General features: G+C 40.0%; 1 protein-coding gene across 1 annotated transcript in view; it reads right to left on the reverse strand.

The window, feature by feature from the left end:
• Window positions 1–18,183, reverse strand: part of auts2a (activator of transcription and developmental regulator AUTS2 a) — a 302,247-nt gene extending 284,064 nt beyond the window's left edge. The window contains 2 exon segments of the mRNA XM_069720115.1: window positions 15,124–15,865; window positions 18,035–18,183. Coding sequence (XP_069576216.1) covers window positions 15,124–15,411 — 288 coding nt within the window. The 5' untranslated portion in view covers window positions 15,412–15,865; window positions 18,035–18,183.
• Window positions 18,184–23,600: the final 5,417 nt, after the last annotated feature.

The raw sequence follows: 23,600 nt of genomic DNA on the forward strand, positions 1-23,600 counted from the left end.
TGCCAAAAAACACATGAAGGACTCCCAGACTATGAGAAATAAGATTCTCTGGTCTGATGAGACCAAGATTGAACTTTTTGGCGTTAATTCTAAGCGGTATGTGTGGAGAAAACCAGGCACTGCTCATCACCTGCCCAATACAATCCCAACAGTGAAACATGGTGGTGGCAGCATCATGCTATGGGGGTGTTTTTCAGCTGCAGGGACAGGACGACCGGTTGCAATTGAAGGAAAGATGAATGCGGCCAAGTACAGAGATATCCTGGAAGAAAACCTCTTCCAGAGTGCTCTGGACCTCAGACTGGGCCGAAGGTTCACCTTCCAACAAGACAATGACCCGAAGCACACAGCTAAAATAACAAAGGAGTGGCTTCGGAACAACTCTGTGACCATTCTTGACTGGCCCAGCCAGAGCCCTGACCTAAACCCAATTGAGCATCTCTGGAGAGACCTGAAAATGGCTGTCCACCAACGGTCACCATCCAACCTGACGGAACTGGAGAGGATCTGCAAGGAAGAATGGCAGAGGATCCCCAAATCCAGGTGTGAAAAGCTTGTTGCATCATTCCCAAGAAGACTCATGGCTGTACTAGCTCAAAAGGGTGCTTCTACTCAATACTGAGCAAAGGGTCTGAATACTTATGACCACGTGATATTTCAGTTTTTCTTTTTTAATAAATTTGCACAAATTTCTACATTTCTGTTTTTTTCTGTCAACATGGGGTGCTGAGTGTACATTAATGAGAAATAAAATGAACTTTTTTGATTTTAGCAAATGGCTGCAATGAAACAAAGAGTGAAAAATTTAAAGGGGTCTGAATACTTTCCGTACCCACTGTATATCAGCTGGTATATAACAATTAATGTGGCACGTTTCAGTTTTTAGTACAGATATACTTAAAGAGGTTGGAGTGTTGATTAGACAATTCATAAAGGGTGTTTTTAATATTGGAAAGTGCTGCTGGTCTCGTATCAGTTCTAGAGGTGACTGAGCAGTGGTTAGCTGGTTATGTTGAAGCCATTAGGTTTGGCATTAGCATGAGTCAATGCATAGCCAGCTCAACAAAGACGACTCTGTAGGATTATTAATGATATTCATTAAATCATCAGCAGGAATTTACCAATAATTGATTCATTCAATCTAGCCACTAACTTTTACATCATTTTGATGACAGTGCTGACAAGTGGTGCCTATTAACACATGTTAAGGTAAATATCAGAAAACTGTCCGAAAGCTACGGAGGTGAAATGCAGTTCAATAACTGCCAGTCAAGTAGGAAGAGCAAAGAGCTTGATAAAAAAAGTATTTCTCTAAAGTCTAAGGGTGGAACAGTCCAAGTAAAAAGTCCATCCCATTCAGTCGGCTGCTCACAGTCCAGGCCATGTCTGTATCGTTCGGTCTGCCTGAAATAGGCAATGGGGCAAGAACAAAAGAAGAAAAGCAAGAAGAAAAAAAAAAAGTTGAAGTTGGAAGCTGTCAGTCCGTCTTGGAAAATGGCAAGTGGACAAGATAAAGTTCAGTGAGAGGATGCGCCCCATGGTTTCAGTCTGCTGTCTAGAAAAATTACTGGTTTAGAGTTACCGATTACAATGACGGAAAAAAAGTGGTGAGTTTGTGCAAGCACTGTATAACACTTGCTGCTCATGTTGGTGGTAATACTTTTACTATTTAAAAAAACCACACCCCGGTGTGTTCCTGGACTGTGAGAGGAGGAGAGAGTCTGCGATGAAGGAACAACTCCCTCTCCCTGCAGCCGTTAAACAGCCACACAGATTCAGACAGGGCAAAAATCCACAACGAAAGCATTGGCTGTCTTCATTGCTGAAGAGATGCAGTTCGATGCAGTCGTTGAGGATTCAGGATTTCGGCATATGATTACAGTACTTGAGCCGCGGTATAATATCCCGTCCCGCCGACACTTCAACAGCGCAGTAATTCCAGTGTCCAATACAGCCTACATAGCTTTTACTAAGTCCATCCCAGTTCTATCTGTACAGATAGCTCCAGAGCTAATGAGGCTCTAGAGCTACTGAAAGTTACCTAACTGTGACTGCACACTACATCACTGAGGAGTGGGACAATATAACGCTCCGTTTTGCAGATACTCCCTCTTTATGAGAGCCACGCAAGCGTGCACCGTTCTAATCCCTTAACAGTGACAGACTGGAAAGTGGAGAGGTGCAACAGCACGACCCCTGCTGCAAAGAACATTGCAGTCTAATGAGTACCAAAAACGTCCTGAACCGGACCAAAAACCTTGACAACAAAACCGTGATCTGTACCGAAAAGTAAATTTTGTGGAATGTTCCACCCCAACTAAAGACCTAATATACAGCTTTATATTTTTGATATCTCATTCTTTCAAAATGTGTGTTTAGCAAATGTAAAAAATGTCCTTCTGATACTGCCAGACATAACTTATCATTGTCATTCTCATATATATATATTTATTTATATATTATATATACACATATACATATATACATTTAAAAGAAACAACAACATTTGCTTCTGCTCCAAGCATCAATTAAAGAATAGTCATGGCAACAACAGAAACATGTTAGTAGTATTCACTCTGGCAGCATTTATGGAGTCATCCTCTATGATTACATAAATGCAACAATCCTGTATGCAGAGCAACAAGGTGATAAATGACAGGCCTTAACCATTAGCTACAAGTATTTTCACTCGCATATATACACCCAGCAGCACACCGCTACAGACAGTCATGCGCCTGCAGCTCTCCTTTCACCATTCCTCCAAACCCTGTCAGGAATTCCCAGGAAGAGCATTTGTCACAGGATTCATGCCTTTCAAATACAGTATTACAATCATCCTCTCTTCTTCCTCCTAAGCCCGGGCTTTCATGCTTAATATTCCAGCCATGTAAACGTTGAACCAAGATATTGCCTGTACCTTCATGCTCTATGAGAGAAAACGTATTTTATAGGCAGCGGAGCTTTTGTAAGACTTTTACATGCACATCTACATCGGTGCATTAAAGATAACTGCAGATCAAATCTACTACATGATCATACTCAGTTCTGTTTCCTGCCTGGGACCTATAACCTTATACTTGGCTTGCAGTGGACATCTAAATATCGTCTTTCCAAGCCTTTATTTTTAAAAAGACAGTGGCATAAAAGTTTGATCATCTCTGTTCAAAAGGTTCGTTACTGTGAATAGTTTTGTGTGTAGAAGATGAACTGACTTCCAAAAGGCATTAAATTAAAGATGAAGCCTTATTTCAGCAGGTCTGGTATATTTTTTTTTGTTTGGTACAAGTCTAGCGTGGAAATGCAACAGTTTGGGCATGCCGATAATTATGAGCTCTCGGATAACATTTAAGGTTCCAAAGTTAAATCGCTTATTAGGGCTATGGCTTGTTCACAATCATTGTTAGGAACAGCCATGTGATGTAAATTTCAAAGCTTTACAAATACTCTGACTCCTCAAACCTTGTCTCAACTATCAGCGGCCAAGGACTGCCTATAATCAGCTGCTTAGCACAAAAACAAAATTAAAATTATTGATCCCCACAAAGCAGAAGGAGGTTGCAAAAAGACAGCAAAGTATTTTCAGGTAGCTGTTTTCTCAATTTAATTGAGAAATGGCAATTAAAAGGAATGGTGGAGGTTTAATTCAAGTCTGGAAAACCAAGAAAACTTTGAGGAAACTGCCCACTGGATCATTAGTAAGGCGAATCAATATCCCTGTTTGACTGCAAAAGACCTTCAGAAAAATATAATAGACTCTGAAGTAGAGCGCTGTTCTGCTGTGCAGCAACTGCTGTACAAATATGACCTTAATGGAAGTCATCAAAAGAAAAGCTCTCCTGCGTTCTCACCACAGAATTCAGAGCCAGACCTTTTCAAATTAACTTCACAAGTCTGATGCATTTTGAAAACCAGTCCTGTAAACTGATGAAGCTAGATAAATGACAGATAGAAGTTTTTGATCACAAAGATGTGGTCAAAACAATGTTTGGAGAAAAAGGTCCATAATTTAATGAAAAATAAAATGTCTCCCACTGTTAAGCATGGGGGTGGAGCTATCATGCTTTGGGCTTCTGTTGAAGCCCGGGGCACAAGGAACATTTTACTAGTCGAGGGAAGATTGAAAAAGGTATGCCTTTTAAAACAAAAAAGTGTTGGTGTGACTGTAGCGCAGATATTGAAATTTGGCACTGAATGACAAAACATTTTCCCTTAAACAGGGTAACGATCCTCAACAAACCTACAAATCAATTTAGTTATTTTGAAACTGCAACAAACGAAAATTAAAAAAAAAAAAAAAGGAATCTGTAAAAAAAAAAAAAAAAAAAAGTGGTGTTATCTATAACTTTATGCCTTTTGGAGATCAGTTCATCTGTCAATCGCTTAGCTACTAAGAGAAACAGAAATGACCGATGGTGCCCAAACTTTTGCATGCCACTGTTAATGTAGTTCAATTCTAAACATAATTGCTCGACATAATACAATATTTTAAAATATCATCAAGTTTAAAACAGGTTGAAAATAACACTTCTATATTGATGGAGGGGCCCAGAGTTCATCTGCAGGACTGAATGAGACTCTACAATGCATGAGAGGGATTGCTAATGTTTCCAACCCTGATTTCAAAGCAATCTGTAGTATTTCAAATAATTAATAATTTGCTATTTGAAAATGGTTGCATTCATCAAGCAAAAGGCAGTCTTGTCCTTCCATTAGAAATATTTGGTGGTTTTCCCCTCTGTCTTATGCATTGTAATTGATTATTGTAAATCGTTTTGGGGTGTCCGTCAACAAAAACTACCAACAGGTAGGAAAGCACTGATTTGTAAGATGTGACCACTGAAATGATAAGGTTATATTTAACAGGTTGTAGCTCTACTAAGTGTATGCTTTATAACCCACTAAAATATCAAAAGCCACTTCCAAAAGCCAAATGTTTCCATCTGCTTCAAACATGATCAAACATTAAGTGGATGGCCCAAAACCATTTCACAGTGGATGGCAAATGGAAGTACATAACATGTCTAACTAAAAATCTATATCTAATGGACCTAATTGATTCACATCTAAAGCAGTTTTAGTCCACATTCGCCCTCCGACTGAGCATCTAGAGCAGTTAGTTCCACAGGCAAAGTAAGGGAGTGACATCATACTGAGACACAGCCATGGAGCCTTTAATTAGTATTTCAATATCATTTGACCTGGAAAAGATGTAACTGCATCCTGGACTACATAGCCAAACCCGGGAATAACCAATGTGCTGCAAGCAAAGCAAATTTCCAGTATTATCCTCTGTGATATGCCAGTTTTCTAAATATTGCAAAAAGCGTCAGACTATGGATTATAGGTTGGCACTCAAGATAGTGTAAACAATTCTTTTAAAAAAAGAACTAAAGCAGAGCAGTTATTGAGCAAAGCTTATCTGAGAGTGCAGGAATGGAAGCAGATGGAAATGGAAACAGTGGTGGGTTGGCTCCGTTTTAAAGAAGGATCAGCGAAGAGAGGGGGGAATCAAAGGTTCAAAGCTGCAGGTAGAGATCCCAACAGGGCTCCGTCCGTAAGTCCACAGGCACTGTGGTGCAAAGACACAAACTGACACACACAGATACACGCAGACAAATGCTAACGCATTCCCAACTGCACCGCTATTAGTATGCACTGTGCAGCTGAGCATGAAAAGGGTCTTCTCTCAAAAAGGACAAATATCTGTCCAAATGCATCATGATGGGGGCCATTACACACAAAAGGGAGAGTGTGACTCCGGCCACAGTTCTACTTCAGAGATGGCATTTTACAATCAGCCTCTGAAAACATTTATCTTTTTTCCCTTTCGCATCTGTCCATGGAAGCTGCCGGAGTAGAAGAGAGATGAAATGGAAAAGAAAATGGCCTGGACTCAGCGAGCTGATGGGACGAAGAGCAGGGAAATTTGTTTTTCTTAACATAGCCTAGTCAATTATATCAGGATGAGGAGGTGATTTGTTTCTGTTCTACTACTTGGATAAAGATACACAGTGATTTTGGTTCAGAGATGTGTGCTACATTAACAAGCGGAGAGATTTAGCTCTTAAAGTGGTGGAACCATTAATCCAATCTTCTTCAACCGCTCTTGTCATTAGCCACAGACGAGCTGCTAATGTAGACATAAACTGATGGAAGACATGGTGACTTCTGGTCATAAATCTATGCGCCAACACTCAGTCTTCGTAAACACTACCTGTGCACAAATATAGTCCCCTTTGACTTCAGAGAGTTTATCTACTGCATGATAATATGCACGTTGCCATTTCAACTGTTTATTAAAGCTGTCAATGAAGGAAACAAAGTACGAAACATGGCAACGGCATTTAAGACTGTTTTAAGACAGGCAAGGGGAACTGTAGCATTCTTAAGGTTTTATTGGTTCATAAACGGCGTCGTTTTCTGACATAAAACAAACTCTGAAATTCAATCAATTCTTAGATTGAGTATTGTAAAAAGACATACTCTCAGCACGTCCCACATCTGACAAGTTGACACAGTTCACTAAAATAACAGAATATTATTGTAATGTGTGTTTAGAGGAATGTGTAAAGACTGATCGTCCATCCGCCTCGCTCCAACATCCCTCAGTCCCATTCCTTCTGCCTGTATGTCAGCTCCAAACACTGATGCTGCTTGTTGCACATTTCCCCTGCTGTTGGGCTATTCGTTTTGCCCGAGTTCATACGAATGCGCCAGTGTCAATTTCTCCCTCAACTAGTTAGATGAGCGTGTCAGCGTTAGGCACGTGACTCAAGTGCTTATGAGCTAAACTGCACATCACGGCATCAATCGAAGCCCTTGCACTTACATTTCATATGCAACTGGTATCAAGATACAGTTTATTACACATTGCAAAACAAAATAACAGGCTGCCTTTTTCCTTACCTTCCCTCTGCAAGTGTTTCTTTCTGCTTACCTTGTTGCTATACACTATGTGCATAAATGCATCCATAAAATCCTCCTACATTGTGGGATCAGATCTTAAATATGTCTTGGTTGGATTTACACCTAGATTTTATTGCCTTTTGCAGGCCTGTTGCCAGTTAGTCCAATCACGTAGGACACATGTTAGGGACAGATTGAAAGACTGTGAAGTACTGACTGAGGCAGGAAAATAACCAATCTGCAGGGAAAGATAACAGTTGTAAAGCATGAAATATGGCCCTGCATTTCACACAAAGTAACTTTAACACATTAATCTGCATCTGCAGCAAAAATGGTCTCCATCAGCACTGGCCACGGAGCAACACAGCAGACTTAGCTGCTTGAGAGGTCCTTTAGAAAGCCAGGATGCTGAATGTGGTAAGAGATCAATGAGGCTTTAAACAGTGCCCTGGCTCAGTTCATGTCCCAATGAAAGACATCCACCTCCTCTAAAATAACTGCACTCCCACAGGGGAAGAATAATAGAATATAAATTGAAATGTTAGTGCACACATGTGTAAGTTGTTAGAATCCATCAAGTAATCCCAAATAACAGAATGATTATCTTATCTGGATGTTTTCTAACATCCCTAGATGACAGCTTACTTCATTAATGTGTCAGTCACTGGGCTGTCACAGCATATTAATGCATACCATACATCACTCCAGCTTCATAATGCAGGATAATGAATGTCTACTATTATTGCCAGGAGACTAAAACACTCACACGTGTACAAGAAAATTAAATAAAAGGCTGTTAAAGTGGTGTTATTCACGGAACACAAATATCTGTCAAGGAAGCTTGGCACCAGGAGAGCTGTCATGGGAAAAAAAAAAAAAAAACTCTCTCTCAAGGTGTCCTTGTTTATCAACCTGCATTCACTCACAAACAAACCTTTAAGAAAACCTGTCTTGATACTTATATGTCCTAATTGTTTGAAATGTCTTTTTTTTTTTTTAACATTCTTTCAAAAACAAACTGTCAATACATTTGATTTCCCATTAGCCTCTTTCTTACAATGAAGTACCGATCAATGTGTTCTTCTCTGCTTGCACTTACAAGTCCTCCTCTAGGCAGACTTCTGGGGGCTGTGCCAGAGAAAATCAATTGTTTTTGAAATGCTGGCAAGCCGACAGCATCATCCCACAAACAGCATACAGGAACAGAAAATGCCAGACTGTTAAACTGCAATTCATCATCTTCATTTGGCCATATGAGGGGAATATCCTTTGTTGACATAATTACACAGTTGATCCTTTCAGCGAAGGCTGGAGACCTGTCCTTCAGTCCCTGCTTTACTTTACATGTCACGAGCCATTAAGTAGCAAGCCATTATTTGTTATTTGTAGATCTAACAACTTATCAATGAACCTATTATCATTTTGTTGACCTCCTTACTCCAAACCACCACCACCCACGCGCACTGATGACTCAGCTCAATCCATGAACTATGCTGCTCCACTGTGCCTCGGCTGGAATGTGTCACATCTCCAAGGCCAGTGTGGGTGTGACAGATGGGTATGAAGCTGGTGCCTAAAATGAAATAAATGATGGGCTCGGCCGACACCAAATAGAAATTGGCACTTAATTGGAACCAACAAGGTCCTGGTGGTGCATCAGTGGAAGTGAAATAAAATGTAAACTGCAAGAAAGAGCAGGCGGAGGATTGCCACAGCTCTTATGAAAACATTTCTCCTCCAGCAGACACATGGTTTATACATATCCCTCTCATGGACTTTTTGTCAGAGTGATGTGAGGCCTGCAGTGAAATGCATTAAAGCTCTTTGTAATCGATTGACTATCTCCTCATTCTCTCTGGTGGTCACCAGCTCGCAGTCTGCTGTTTGGTCCAGTTAGGCATGACATGAAAAATCCAGTGCTAGTGTGCAATATAAGTTGTTGTTTTTTCTTTCCTGGCTGCAAAACGAGAGATTTAACGAAAGTAACTGTGTTCCCAAGGAAAGTGACAGTTTGTCAATTTAGAAATCGTATGTCTCAAAATTTGAATCACAAATGATGGAAAACTAAACATAACATTTTAGTAATTGTTTGATCAAAATATGCACTTCCATGTTATTTAGTTTCAAAAGTACTGATGGATTTTCAGGTCAATTCCAGCACTGATATTTGGGAGTCGGATATTATTGTTTTTGTATATAATCTTAACATGGCTCCTTGAGATTTGTTTTGAAGCGGATTTTTGACCAAGATACATACTGAGCAAGACAATTTACGGTGTTCGAATAAACTGCTCTTTGGTGGACAAACTCAAACACTTTTTTTTTTTTTATATATAAATCTGGTTTTGAATTTTGGTTCTTACAATGTCTTATTACTTTTAGCTAGCATATGTACTAATACCAATACATACAATAGCCTAATCTAATGCCATAGTTTTTTAAACAAGGCCATCAATACTATTAGGAATCATCGTCTGCGTTCTCATAAACATCCATGCCCAATATAATCTCACCATTTCTTAGGTGACTATGTGACTATCCTTGTCTGAGCAAACAACAATCACGTTATCAAAAAACATACAAGAAGCCGCTCCCAAACTCACCTCAAAATTTTAGATGAAATAAAATGTCAAATATTGTGAATATCAGGGTTGTATGAATGCCAAGAATCATACAACTCTGTATGAACTGTATGACAACCCAGGGTTGTATGATTGCCAAGAATCATACAACCCTGCTACAGGTAGACATCTGATAAGTGACCAGTGTTTACAATTTTGTTTGAGTTGTACAAAGTAAAGAAAGGAACCGCCCTGTACTGCGGAGCACAAACTGCTTGTCTCAGCTCTACGTCCATCCTAAAACTTGGCTCCTCTGCCAGCCTCACCCATATGTGGTTATGCACTTTCGAATGCCCCGTCCCAATCTGTGCACTGTTTGTGCATTAGGTGAATCTGTTGTCTTGTTTTTTTATGGTGTGTAGCAAATTAAGTTAGAGAGGTAAATCATTCAGAGCAACAACAGAACCGGCAGGAGCTCTGCAGGGTATTGTGATTTAAGAAGTCTTCCCAGTCTCCAAAATGTTAAACCTGAGTAAAGCAGACACTGCAAATGTACTAATTTACACTCTACTGCTTTTTTCCTCTTCATTATATTATCATGGGCAGTCAGTCATGTAATAGACTGTGGTTAACCTCCTGAGTAAGAGGATGAGGTGTTGTTATTGGAGTTTAAAAACAGGAGTCAGTCAAGCCTTTAGGTGTAATGTTAGGCAGCAGCAAGAGAAAGGTTGGAAAAGAGAAAGGTAAGAGTGAACAATAGCCTGATCAAGTCTGTATTATATGCAGCGAAAAAGGCTAAGGAGGATTTATCAGTGCATATGATACAAACATATAGACATCAAAGGCCACTAATTATGGGGAAATAATAGAGCAGTGGGTTACCTAAGGCAACATTTTTTAATCAGTTCTGGTCAGCGAGGGCATGCTGAGGTTAGGGACCCCTTTCAAGCGAAATGGGCAAAACATAGCAGAGGTTTTAGAGGAGAAGGCACTCAATAATGTGGACATTTTTTTCAAGTACTGTAATAGGTTGCTGCTCCGGCCTCTCTCAATAAAAATCTGTCTCCAAACCACCTCCTTCAAAAAGACAGCTGCTGTACTTTGATCTCACTGCAATGAAGAAACACTCCTCGATATGTCTTTGTGATTTCTTGGTCAGTTAAACGGAGAAAGAGTTTATGTTTGGAAAAATGAGCACATTGAGCTTTATGAGACATAAAATATATTAAATGAAACAGCCTTTAGCAGGAGGTCAGTGTTATATTGGGTATTGTAGTACTCTTTGGAAGTGCTTTGGCGCTACATTCTTTCACTAATAAACCCATAATAACTGAATATGAGATCAAGATCAATGTATTACATCTATCAATGAACTACATGGACAAACACAGAAAATCTAAGGCTATAAGATGAAAGTGTTTCACCGCTCAATACAGGAAACACCTATACATTGACTCAAACACCCTCATGTTCATAAAGAAACTGTTTCACAGTAAACGTATAGTCTTGCTTTGTGTTCACATTTTAATTCTGTTCATTTTAGCACGATTAAGCTTGTTTAGTTCTAATAGCTACAACAGTACAACAGGTAACAGGATAAGAAAGTGTAAAGCTCTTCTTTGTCACAATCTTGGAAATAACAGTCACGATTTCAACAAGTCTTTTTGAATATACACAAATCATGAACTTACATATTAGGTATTGTAGAATAATTCTTTATCCTGGGAGGGGGGGGAGCAAATCACAGTTACATGAAGGCTTGGCAGTAAATGAAGACTGAGGTAATAATCGAAACAATAGAAAAGATGCAAATATAAGCCAACAGTAAAATGCTCTCTCAGCTCCCTCCAGCTGAAGGCCAAGTTTTATTCCAACAGAAACTTTCTCTTCAATACTTCTTTAAGATAATACCACATTAAGCATGTTCACGGCAAACAGCAACACCAACAAACAATCAAGACACCGAGAGGTTGTACTACATCAACCAAAAGTAACTTGAGGGTCTCAAGAGCCTCATCATAGAGGCTTTAGCCCTGCGACTGCAAAAGAAAAGTGCAAAGCTAAGATATCAGCATGCACATGGAAAGCAGGCCTGGGAGCAGTGTGGCTCTGGCACTGTGGTGACAGATGGAGAGCACTAGCATATACCTCCAGGGGTCTGACCTCATCAGAATTTAACTTTACTCAGACAGAAAAAGAGCCACTGGTGCTGTGATATGCTTGTGCACAGTTCCATTTATACACTGTAGAGCCTCTGAACATTGTGTGGTCCAAACAAAGAAGGAAACTCAGCTTGCAACTGCACAATTGCAAAATAAGGATAAAACAGTGCAACAAAAGGAAAATATTCACTCAGTCAGAGGCATGCAGTAAAAGAATAATGTGTGTGAAGAAAAAAGAAAAATTATTGAAAAATACCAGATAAACAGGAATCTTAATTACTTCTTCAGTTATCTGACTTGGCTGATCTGTAATTACATAACAGACTGAATGAGATAGTGAGATGGTAAACAGTCTGCACTTATGAAGCATTTTATCACCTTAACACTCTCAAAGCCCTTTTACACCGTATCCCATTCATGCGCTCACATCAGGAGCCACATGGGGTTTGGTGTCTTGCCCAAGGACACTTCGGCGTATGGACAGGAGGAACTAGGGATTGAACCACCAAACTTATGTCGAACGGGCAAACCTGCTCTTGCATCTGAGCCACGGCCGCCCCAAGGAGTAATCATGAGAAGTCTCTCTGAAGCAGTATGTTTGTATACAAGATTCATTATAAATTGTTGCCTTCTAAAGCAGAGAGGAGCAAACAAGATAGTCTTACAAAGATGTCTTCTGGGAGAATTTAACTAGGCAAATCTGACAGATTTTTATCTCTGAGAAATTCCCTGGTTCAGCTGCCAAGTAAAATATGTCTTCTATCACTGGCCCGTGAACAGCTATAATGAAAGTTAGAGGGTCAAGTGGCACTTCAGAAGTAGAAACTGGGGTGGGATCTCATCTTTATTCCAAGTCCTTTCATGACTGATGCAAACATTTGAACCACTGACCTTCCAGGCAAGTGGATCTCAGGTGTTCTCGTTACAATTCAAACAAATAATGCATTAATGATTAACGCCTTGGCTGCAATTTTGATAATACATTCTCTGATTTCTGCTTCTCTCTGTTTTGTGTCATGACAAAACAAGATACCTGATGATGTCATTTCTTTACTTCTTGGACTTCTGATTGACATTTTTCTATATCTTTAAACCTGTTTAAAAAATTTCCCCTCGGGGATTAATAAAGTATATACCTGTCATAGACCAGATGGTTCTTAGATGAACTAGAGATAAAATCAGCAGACTAATGAAGCATACAGCTATGACAGCATGGCAGCATGGTGGGTGCTGTAATACAGCTGGTCAGCAACATGCTGGAAGGAGCAAGAAAACGAACTCACTACACAGCTCGTTACTACTATCATTACATTTGGGGCACCGAGCAACAAAGTGCTACATTTAAATCTCTCCAACAAGTGTCACCTCCTTTCCCAATGAAATAATGCTGCAATAATGAGTTCTGTCACATTTAAAAAAAATACATGTCTTCTGTGTGTAAATTGGCATGCACAAATAGACACATACACACACTAAGTATAATTAGTTTTTCTCTTGCTCTTGCTTGAACTCGCTGCATTTTTATTACTCGGTAAACCACTCTGACAAGATTGTTTTGTAAGAAGTGTTTTCTAAATCACTGTGATTGGATATTAATTTAATCTGATACTGAAATATATTTTGATTTATTGGTCTGTTTTTCATTTAGTTGACTGCACTGAAAGGTTGAAACAATGTTGTTTGGGGTAATGAAATGTGAAAACATTTTCTTGTGACGTACATGAATTCAGAAAGCTGTTACAATCAGGCTTTCTAAAGCTACAGTGTCAAATCCATTTTCAGTTCACTTTAATCAGTGTTCGGGGCTTGACAGAAAACAAGCGTCTACAAATTTTGGCCAAAGTGCGGCTCACAATTGATTTAAACTGGGGAGATTATGATTAACAAAGTGCAATGTTAAAAACGTGTCGTAAAGCAAATGACACAGTTGAAAAATGAAAATACACTGGATTAAGTACAGGTATTTTTTTGCCTATGGATTGTACATAAAGCGAGTTGCCATTTTCTGACACAACCCAACTGTGAGTTGCAGAGCTTTAGCAGACTGACGCAGAAATCATTGATGGAAAGAACAACGGAATAAAGGTCGAGCAGAACAAGAAGAATGAGAAAGGACGCACAGGCACAAGAGCCCATGACTGTTCAATAGAGTAATTCTGAGTACAGAGATCGAAAAAAAATGACAGTAAAACATTCTTGAGCTGGGAAAAGAGTGGATCTGACTAACAAAGGAAAGCAGTGATACTGTGTATATCCTTGATATGGGTCACACCAGTGAACAAGAGATCGGTATCTCACTGAATATATTAGTAAGTGCGAGTCAGACTGTGTTCTACCAGGACGCCTCTGAGTCTGACCTTGTGAAGACAAATTATTTTTCTCAAACAGTTTAAACAAGACCAGGGGAAACTGTAAAAATTGTAACTAACAATTTTGCTGAAATTTGGGATGATACATAAACGTCTGCATATGATGTTGCTTTTGTCATGTCCAGTAAATGTCTCCCTCTCAATCACTGGTCTTGCAATTCCAATTCAATCCAATTGCAATTCGAAAAAAATACCATTACATTAAATTAACAATATCTAAAACTGACACATACAGACAGCTGGCATAATTAGTACTTCTATACAGGAGCCAGGTGTAACTCAATGGTGTGATAAGTGGGACATTATGAAAATCATATGGTACGGCCTTTGCCGTCACCAAATGAACAACTGGGAGATTTTGTGCATCCCCCGCTCCCAGTGGATCTCCCGGTGGAGCACCACCCTCATCAAAACACCAAAGAAATACTGGGGATGTTTCATAAAACATGGTGAACCTCCGCCAAGGGCCAGTCAACCTGCTCTGGAGGCTTATGGTGGCCCAACACCTTACAATGACACGTTGAGTTATATATGTCACACATCTGTAAGTTCTCATTATAGAAAAATGTTGCAGTGGTGCTGTACATATTAAATGCCTGCTTGTGTAGGTCATAATTCAGAACGATATCATTGAAAGAAAGCCTGTGCTTGGTTCATATTCCAAGGAAAATGGATAGCCAGCACACAATAAATTACTTCCACTCTGAATAAACTGTTGTAACGTGGATCGAATTGCTTTTTCACTTTGAAGTGACCAAAAGGCACAACAGCCACTACAACCATAGCTGAACACCCCTCATCTGGTGTAAGGCTTTGCTGGAAAACTCTTGTGAAAACAAATCCAGAGCAGCACACACAACAACAATAACAGCCTCTTGGTCACACAGATAGTAATCTCTGGCTACAGCACTGCATTTAAAGCTACATCTGTTGAGCACCAGCTCACACCACAGCCAAATATGCGTGTAGGAGCCAAAACGCTGGGCCAGCCCAGTCAGCGAGGCACATCTTCCAACCACGTTACAGAGACTTGCAACTATATGTAAATGTAGAGGTTCTACACGCACACAGACACAAAAGGCAGAAGACAACTGAAGGGCCATCCGCCGGTGTTTAAGTACTCACCTCCAGAGCCTCCAGGGTCACGAAGCCTGTGATGGAGAAGCCATCAATGATGTCTTCTTCAGCAGAAGTAGACTCCTTTCGCTTTCTTCGCGGGGGTCGAGGGCGGGATGAAGAGGGCCCCCTGTCGCCCTCCCGCTCCGAGTCAGAGGAGAAGCGAAACACGGACCCCTTAACATGGTTGTTCTTTATCCCATTTGATCTCCTCTCCCGATCCCTTTCTGTCCTTGACTTCCTCTTCTTCCGCAGGCCACTGGAACGAGGGCCATCCATGTCCTTCATAGGAAACATCCAGATAAACCCTCCTGTCACAGAGAATCAAACTCTTCGAGGGCCGAACACTGGAACTGCTCAGCCTCCACTTGTGTGAAACCCCCCCCCCCAAGGAGAATCTCAGCAATACCCAAGTGCACGTTATCAGTGTGTTAGATCCAAGGCAGTCATGTAATATCCAACAGATGAAGCCTTTTACAGGGAATGCAAAACTGCATTGAGTCACTGAACCAAGCTAAGTTACAGCAAAGATCCCCAAAGGCAGTCCATCAAATCCTACGACAGAGGTGTAAAATGATCTATTAAACACGTTATCACCAAGCTGTCAATTCCGCCTGAGGAAAGGCTTTTCAAGTTAAAGCAAATGTCTGCTCAGTGAACATGTCCCGCCATGGTGAGTTGAGCAGGTGAAGCCACATCTTTCTTCTGCTGGAATTGACTCCTCTTACTCAAGGTCAGCAAACTCCCTCTCCTGCAAAACAAAGACAGACAGACAGACAGACAGACAGACAGACAGAAAGAGAGGGAGAGCATGCATTTGCAACATGTTCATTCAGAAAGTTCAACAGTGCATTTAGTCAATAAGCTCTTTTCCAAAAAGTGAAGAATTCTACACAAACGGTTCTTGCTATTGTACATAATCTAAGATAAATGTTTTATTAGGGTGGCTACAGTCCGTCTGCTAAGTATAGTGTTCTTTCTCACACTGCCAGGTCATTAAGCTCTGAGATGAGATGATTATGTGTTGTAAGTGCTCTTTTACTTGTATCTCTGAAGCTTTTGCCAAGCTTGACACCTAAACTGTGTTTTTAATGATTTAATTCCTTGAATAAATAAGGTAATATAATAATTATTTTTGCTTAATTAACTCGACATGAGCTTGCAGTTGTTTTTGGTATGTTTACTGCTAATTTTAGGTGACATGTTTACACTAGTACAAATGCAAACACAATGTGTGACGATCTGTGTGTAACATACAGTAACACTGATTCTACAACGATAATTTAACTGGTCGCCTTAATTAAATAAAATGTCACACTACAGTAGCTGTCACTATAATCAGCACTTCCACTTTTGTTTCTCTTGTCTGTCTACTAATTGATTTTTTTACATTAAAATATATTTTCAGAAGGTACACAGATAATGACATCAGAAGTTAAGTTTTAGTGAATTTCATTTCATTGACACATGGTGTAACATCCTCATTATCAAAGTTGCCTGATCATTTCAAAGACTTCTGTCGTGGGTCAATTATCAACTACTAGTAGTAGTGATTTAAAAGCTCTTCTTGAATAATCCACATCCGACTTGTAGACATCCATCAAAAACACTCACATTAACAAATTCTTCGTGACAACCTGTCTCAGTTCACCGTTCATTTCTTTCCCCAAATCACATCTCACTCATATTGCAAACGCAAAAAGGACAAGATTTCTCTCTTTTAAGAATGACACTAGGTCTAATTAAACAGGGAGATGTCCTTGAGGTTTTACACACACTGTTAAGAGAACAAGACAAATATCATGACCCTTCAATAATGCCGTGGTGCACTTCACTACCAAGCTTAGCAGGGCATACCTTCACTGTCTGACACTGAAGGCATCTGGCTGCTTTATGGTGTTTCAACATTCAACAGCTTGCAGTCTTATTCTGGATCATTCTCAAGGAATAGCCTACAGTCTAGGCCTAAAGCCACTGAAAGTCACTCTGGCTTTGTAGTCCAAAACACATATGGTTTCTCAATGTGTCCAGAATAATGATTCTCACCCATTACATCACAGAAATGGTATTCTATGTGGAAGAAAACTGAATCAACAAACTGCAGACTGTTATAGAGCCTTCTTCACAATAATCATACCTCCACATACTGGTGGACATTTCAGACACTGAGGAATCACACCTTTTCTGCATCACCACACAAACCAAAACCAATCTGTCACAGTCAACCACCATCTTCAACTTTACATTGTCTCCTTGGACACAGGCTGTCATGTAATGTAGCTCATCTGGATTCTGCAGCAGACATGCACTCCCCAAATGCTTTGCAAAGTGGCAAATCTTTTTTTTACAACATGCACAATTACAACCATTTGAAAAAGATGGTTTAGGATACATAACAAAGGCACATCCAACAAGCCAGCATGCCAACATTTAAGTATGCAGCAATTATTCAAAGATATTCCTTCATGCAGATGTTCTGCCTTCTAACAACCTCCAAAAAGCCAAATCCACATATAATATAATATTGGTTTTAAACCTTTTTTTTCTCCAGTACCTATGCCTTTAACCTGGTGCCCCGTGCCAACACTCCTTTAATTAAACACACTGCATAAATAGCTACCAGAATATCGCTTATTTGAAGAAAAAAAAACTGTGTTCCAGCACTCGCCCTGGCTTTTCTGGCTCAGTAAAGACTCTTTCTCTTGTCTTCGCTCACAGTCCCTTTTTGTCTGCCTGTGCTGTCAGTAGGGATCTCAGGCTCTGTAATCCGGTCCAGCCCACAACAGCAGCAGCGGACTGGCACTGCCTCCTGCTCCGGCTCTCTCCAAGCTTCATTTTCCACTATAAGACACACAACAAAAGCAAGCCTCTTTTTTTTTTTTGCTCCAAGACACGTCATGCAAAACCAAGAAATGCAAACCCTTGCGAGTGGGGAGGGACCGTCCGGACAAGTTGAAGGCCTTCGGTCACTCAAAAAAAAAGATAAAGCACAAGAAGGTTTGGAGCTGACAAAATAAATCCCGCAAAGGAAAACCATAGGGTATCTCCACCTCCTCTCCCCCGATCCGAGCGTCAGGATCCCGGAGAAGGGAGACCGGGGCGCAGTGATACGGCGATGCCGCAGTGCCGCTTTACAGGCTGCACGCTCCCTCCTCGGAGCAAATAGTGCTGTCTCTGGACATTTAGTCTGAGTTACAATAAAGATGCAATATCACAAGGAGCATATCGGAATCTCAAATCACATGGAGGCAGTTTATACACTCCTATTTTAACTTCGGAATTAATTCCATCAGCCTTTTGTGCGTGTTTTTCAAATGCCAAATAAATCATTTTGAATACAAGTGTACAAGAACTATACTAATGTACGATAATGCTGTAAATTAAACAAATAAATAAATACTCGAAGGTAGTGGCCAGGCTTTACTTTATGGACCTCAGCTGTATCAGAAAAGCTGTTTCAAGGTTTAGATTAAAAACAATATGCACTCATTAGCATAATTGCATGAATACTGAATTAACAGTAGCCCATGCTAACAGCCACAAAGCTGCCGAACAAGGCATTGCACTGACTGTTTTTGTACAGCCTATATCGGGAGGAAGCAACAATTGAGCAAAAAAGCGTGCCTGTCCTTTAATATATTGACGAACTGCGCCAGTCACTGTATACTTATAGTATCCAAATAATATATGAAGTTATCCATGCGTCTAAAAACAAATCTCTCCCCCTGCGGACGCGCTCTCACAGGTGACGCATTATCATTTGGTTCATGAAAGCGACTATAAGCTTTCGCTTCAGGGACACCCGGGGCCAAATAACTCATCTCCCCACCCAACAACACTCACAGAGTAGTCTGACCTTAAGAGTACAGCAGCAATGAATAATAAAACACTAAATAAACATCGCATATTTTCAGTGTATCCCTTGGACATTTGAAGAAAGCATTTACCTGGATGGCTCGTGCTCAGGTGTTCATCTTTCCAGCACTGGCAATCGGACAATTACCTGCAACTGTGGGCCCTCAGCATTCAGCTGTGCTGAGCCCTTACACTGCAGCATGCTGGGTGGATGTCAAAGAAATTCATGCTACTTTTATTCGATAGTTTCTGCCAATAAATGATCATGAAGTGCAGGTTTTGTGGCTGATTCAATACCGTCTGTATGATGTACTGTATATATATTGTAAGGCCTTTGAGAGAGAAACATGATGGTGTAGGAGTGCAGTCATTCAAAATCAATGCAACGCATCATTTGCCAGGGATACATTTATTCACACCTGCTTACTTAGCCTCCTTGAAAGAGGTCACTTTACTCAGGCTGTTCAGTGTCATTCATGAAAAGCAGCAAAGCATCAGATTAAGATTACCATAAATACTGTTGGGTGTCAATTGCATGTGTTTTCTTATGCAAAGATGGTTGATGAATTGTATATTTAGCTTTGAATGTGAGTAACTTGCTTGTATTTGAACTGTTATTAGATTAATCAGTTAATTGATCCAAGAAATTGACAAGAATTTTGACATTCAGTTTATCAGGTTTTGGGCTGTCGCCTATAGGGCACAAAAAAGGTATTATGGGACAACTGCAAATTGTAATGGGTATTGTTCACTATTCTCTGATATTTTTAATAGACTAAATTATCAATCAAAAACGAATTAAGGCATTAGCAGATTAATTGATACTAAGAATATTCATTAGTTGCAGCTTTACATGCAGCAGAGCTTCCTATCATAAAGAACGAGGGCTTTGTCATCAGTAGAGAGTGAATGGCTTGTAGCACATGTCACTCCAGCATTACACCAACACATATTGATTTGCAGGCCCATTAATGCCCATGGGATGAGCATTAATAACAGTGGGAACACAACAGTGAGGATTTGTACAGCAGCAGTGGTATCAGTAATCATCATATGAATTAGTGGGTAAATACAAGGGTACTTAATTACAATTGGATATGGTGTTACTGTATTACCATAGCCTCATAACACTGATTAAATTTAAAAAGGGAGTGAAAAATAATGGTGTCACACCTCCCATGTCAGGGATTGTTTCAGAGTGCCAGCGAACTGGTCCGTTGTGAACAGGGGGTCATGGGTGGGCTGTGTATTTTTAGCCTGGTTTAATGATGCAGAGGCTGAGTGGTGAGGCTCAGAGCTCACTAAAGTGCCTCAATTCCCAGAGCCCGGTGGAACAGGGACCCCGGTGGCTTGTAAGAATAATGCCCGGGGATACATATGCACTTGACCCTGCCTCATCTTCCAGGAGGAGTGTCCTTGTGACAAAGTGGCATGGCAGGGGAGAGGCGACAGCAAGGCAGCTAATACAGCTCTCCCGGTCTCCGCTCATTAGGTGGGGAAGACAAATGTGACACTCTGCCCTCCCCTCTGCCTCGCCATAATCAGCTTTAATTACACCTCCTCCCAAACTTTCTCTGCCTCCACGGCTTCATTCATTGTCACGCAACAAGCTGGATCTGGGGATTTGAAGAATGATAAACTGGAAATAGGAGTAGTATTTTGGCAACAAGAGAAACACTCGTTCCATTCAATTCTAGTCTGTTTTGACAATACCAACCTTGTATTAAGCTTTAATAATGCAGATGGAGCTATCAGGTCATCATGAACAGAACTGACCGTGCTTTCCAGCCTCACAAAAAGGTCAAAGCTAATCCTTTACAAATTCCAACTAGCTATAATAATGATCCCTTGCACCCCATTAGTGACCGGGTTGAAGGTCAATCACCAGCTTTTGGCAAAGGAAAACAAAAACTGCTGGAGGAAAATGAACTAAAGAACAAAGGATAACATGTCAAGGTGTTAGAAAATACACTTACAGTCCCTGATAAATAGACCAAATATATCAGTTCTTTTACAGTGCAGGTGTTTTCCACACCATGCAAGCCTACATTGGCAATAGTCGTCAGAGACCAAATAGTCTGCCACTTGTGTTACCTTGAAAACACACAAAATGGGTCTTTCCCTTTACAGCACTTGTTTCTTTTTAATTGCCGAGTCAGAACGCAACACTTTATTCCCCCTTTTCCTCCTCAGACAGCAGATAGTGGAAATTAGAGAATCCAATTGACAAAAAAAGACTCATACCTATCCCCACATCATCACACCTGCCTGTTTCAAACCTTTACCTTTATCTCATTTGTGTATCTTCTTACTTATTATCTCTGCTTGTAAGTAAAGAGACTCAAGTGTGATGTAATGACACTATGGGTGTAAATCAACTTGAATTGCTGGGTACTTATAACAACAAAGAGATTCTCAATACTCTCATTTTCCTCACCTTACATGGCTGCCTACCAGCCCTGTAATAACCCTTATTACTTGCACTATGAGTGCAGAACAATAGTCCTTGCTGGATATTACCCTCTGTAGCTGCACAGAGATAGATAAAGCATTATGTATCCTTCTCACTTTGTTCTTTCCTGTTATGTTCCCTTGGCAAATATGATTTGTTGATGCTATTCATCAAAGGTAGTGGGGACTTCAGTGTCTCTAACACTCTGTGTGTGGGAGGTTTAATATTCATCACTAATGACTTGTCCCTGAAGGCTTTACAAGTGGTTAATGCCCTTAAAGTGCACGTAATACATGACAAGTGCATGACATATTCACTGTTAAATAGTGGCACATGACCTGCTGTTCAAAAGCTGACCTAAATTATGAATAGTGTCAACGTGTCTCCACTGTCAGATTAAAGGAAGAAGCAGCTAACACAGCGCCACAGACTAATGTGAGAATATGTTTTGCTGGAAAGATGAAACCTTTCTTAAAGCAGAAATGGGAATTACAATGATCGATTATACAAGATCAGTATGAGTGAGGCTTGCACCTGTAATAATGACAGCATGGACTAAAAAGCCTCTCTGGTCTTAATATATGGAGGCTGTCAAAATCCTCTTAGCTCGTGGTTCCTCAGCTGGCTCACACCATCAATCACTCTTGACTATTTGGGCTTTGGATAAGACCCACATTTAACATCAGAGAAACGAGGAAAGGACATTCATGTCTAATTCTTTACTGATTATTTATGTTCACACCAGTTGCTATGGGGATGTATATGTGTGATAACATCTATTCAATGATTGTTTTATATGAGGACACATCAGGCTGACTTCAGAATTAACTCTAGTAGTATTTACTGAAATAATGTAATTATGTACAGTTTTGTACGTAGGTTTTTACATTTTATGTAAGATTTGGCATAAAAATGATACAAAAATAAAATAGTAATACATTGCTGAAGATTAAACCGATGGCTCCTTGCCTTTTTTGTCTTGAAATACAGAGCAGCATTGTTTGCCTGGGGTCCCGTCACGTTTCAGATGTCTGTGAGGTGTAAGCAGCTCCAACAAAGAGATATTTTCTTTAAAATCCTCATATGTTAGAATTTCAATCATTTTTTTAATATAAAGAAATTTGATCAAATACAAACACAAACCGTTAGTAGATTCCTAATATTCTTTCTTTATTAATTCCCATACCCCCCAAATGTATCTTCTAATTTTAACTCTATATGAAGTATTTGGATTGTTGACGACAAACCTGCAAATGCTAACATTGCTTCTAAATTATATAATGTTTATGTTTATAGTGATGTGTAGTTTCTACCTACTGACATATATGCCTATAGCTATTTTTTCTTATACCCCACAAAGTTGTTAAAACTACAATCACCTCAACCAGAACCAACAGTAAAATGCTTGTTACACATTGATGCGTCAGTATTAAGCTAACAATGTCATACATAATACTTGATCAGTCACAGAAGCTGTTTTCTTACTAAATGAATACTCTTATTTTAACCTGCAGTATCTCCCCCTTCTGCAATTGTGAGTAGTTACAAAAACCCTGTCCACATGTGCTTATGTCATAAGGTCCACAATAGCCTGCTGTGTTGGTGGATAAACCGTTTTTAGCATCAACATTCAAGTTAGCACAGGGAGTTGGCTGGTTCGGTTGGTGGACATATTTGGTGCTCACAGAGCATCCAGTATTCATGCATCCGGCCAGCGCGGGAATTAGACACCAGATTTCAAAACTGTGTATATTGTAAAATACAGGGAGATTCATCAGGTGGGGATTAGCTTAATCAGCATGGTGTGAACTCGTTTGGCTTGAATGTAAAGGACATCTATTTGCATGTAAAAGTCACACACATATACTTTTACTTATAATAGATTATTTTGATGGTGTTGTACAGACCCTGTTGTTTGGGATCTGGCTACTGGCTACTGGCTATTTTCTTTTTTTCACCACAGGAAAAAGCAAAGGCGTCTGAACTGTGTGTGGCTACTTCACATTCAGGGACCTGGAGCTGTACATGCTGCCTCACTGTCTTATTGCTGGTGTTAGTAGTAACACCATATCTGCTATGAAAAAGGCCTATTGAAGAAGTGAACAAACAAACATCCACTCAGCTCTCACAAGGTCTTTTGAGTCTTCGAATGCAGCTTACACCAGAGTATTTAATTCAT

Source organism: Brachyistius frenatus, unplaced genomic scaffold (genome assembly GCF_029030835.1).
Source record: "Brachyistius frenatus isolate BFR_SWC_R1_liver_20210118 unplaced genomic scaffold, ASM2903083v1 Contig_233, whole genome shotgun sequence".
NCBI classification, from domain to species: Eukaryota; Metazoa; Chordata; class Actinopteri; family Embiotocidae; genus Brachyistius; species Brachyistius frenatus.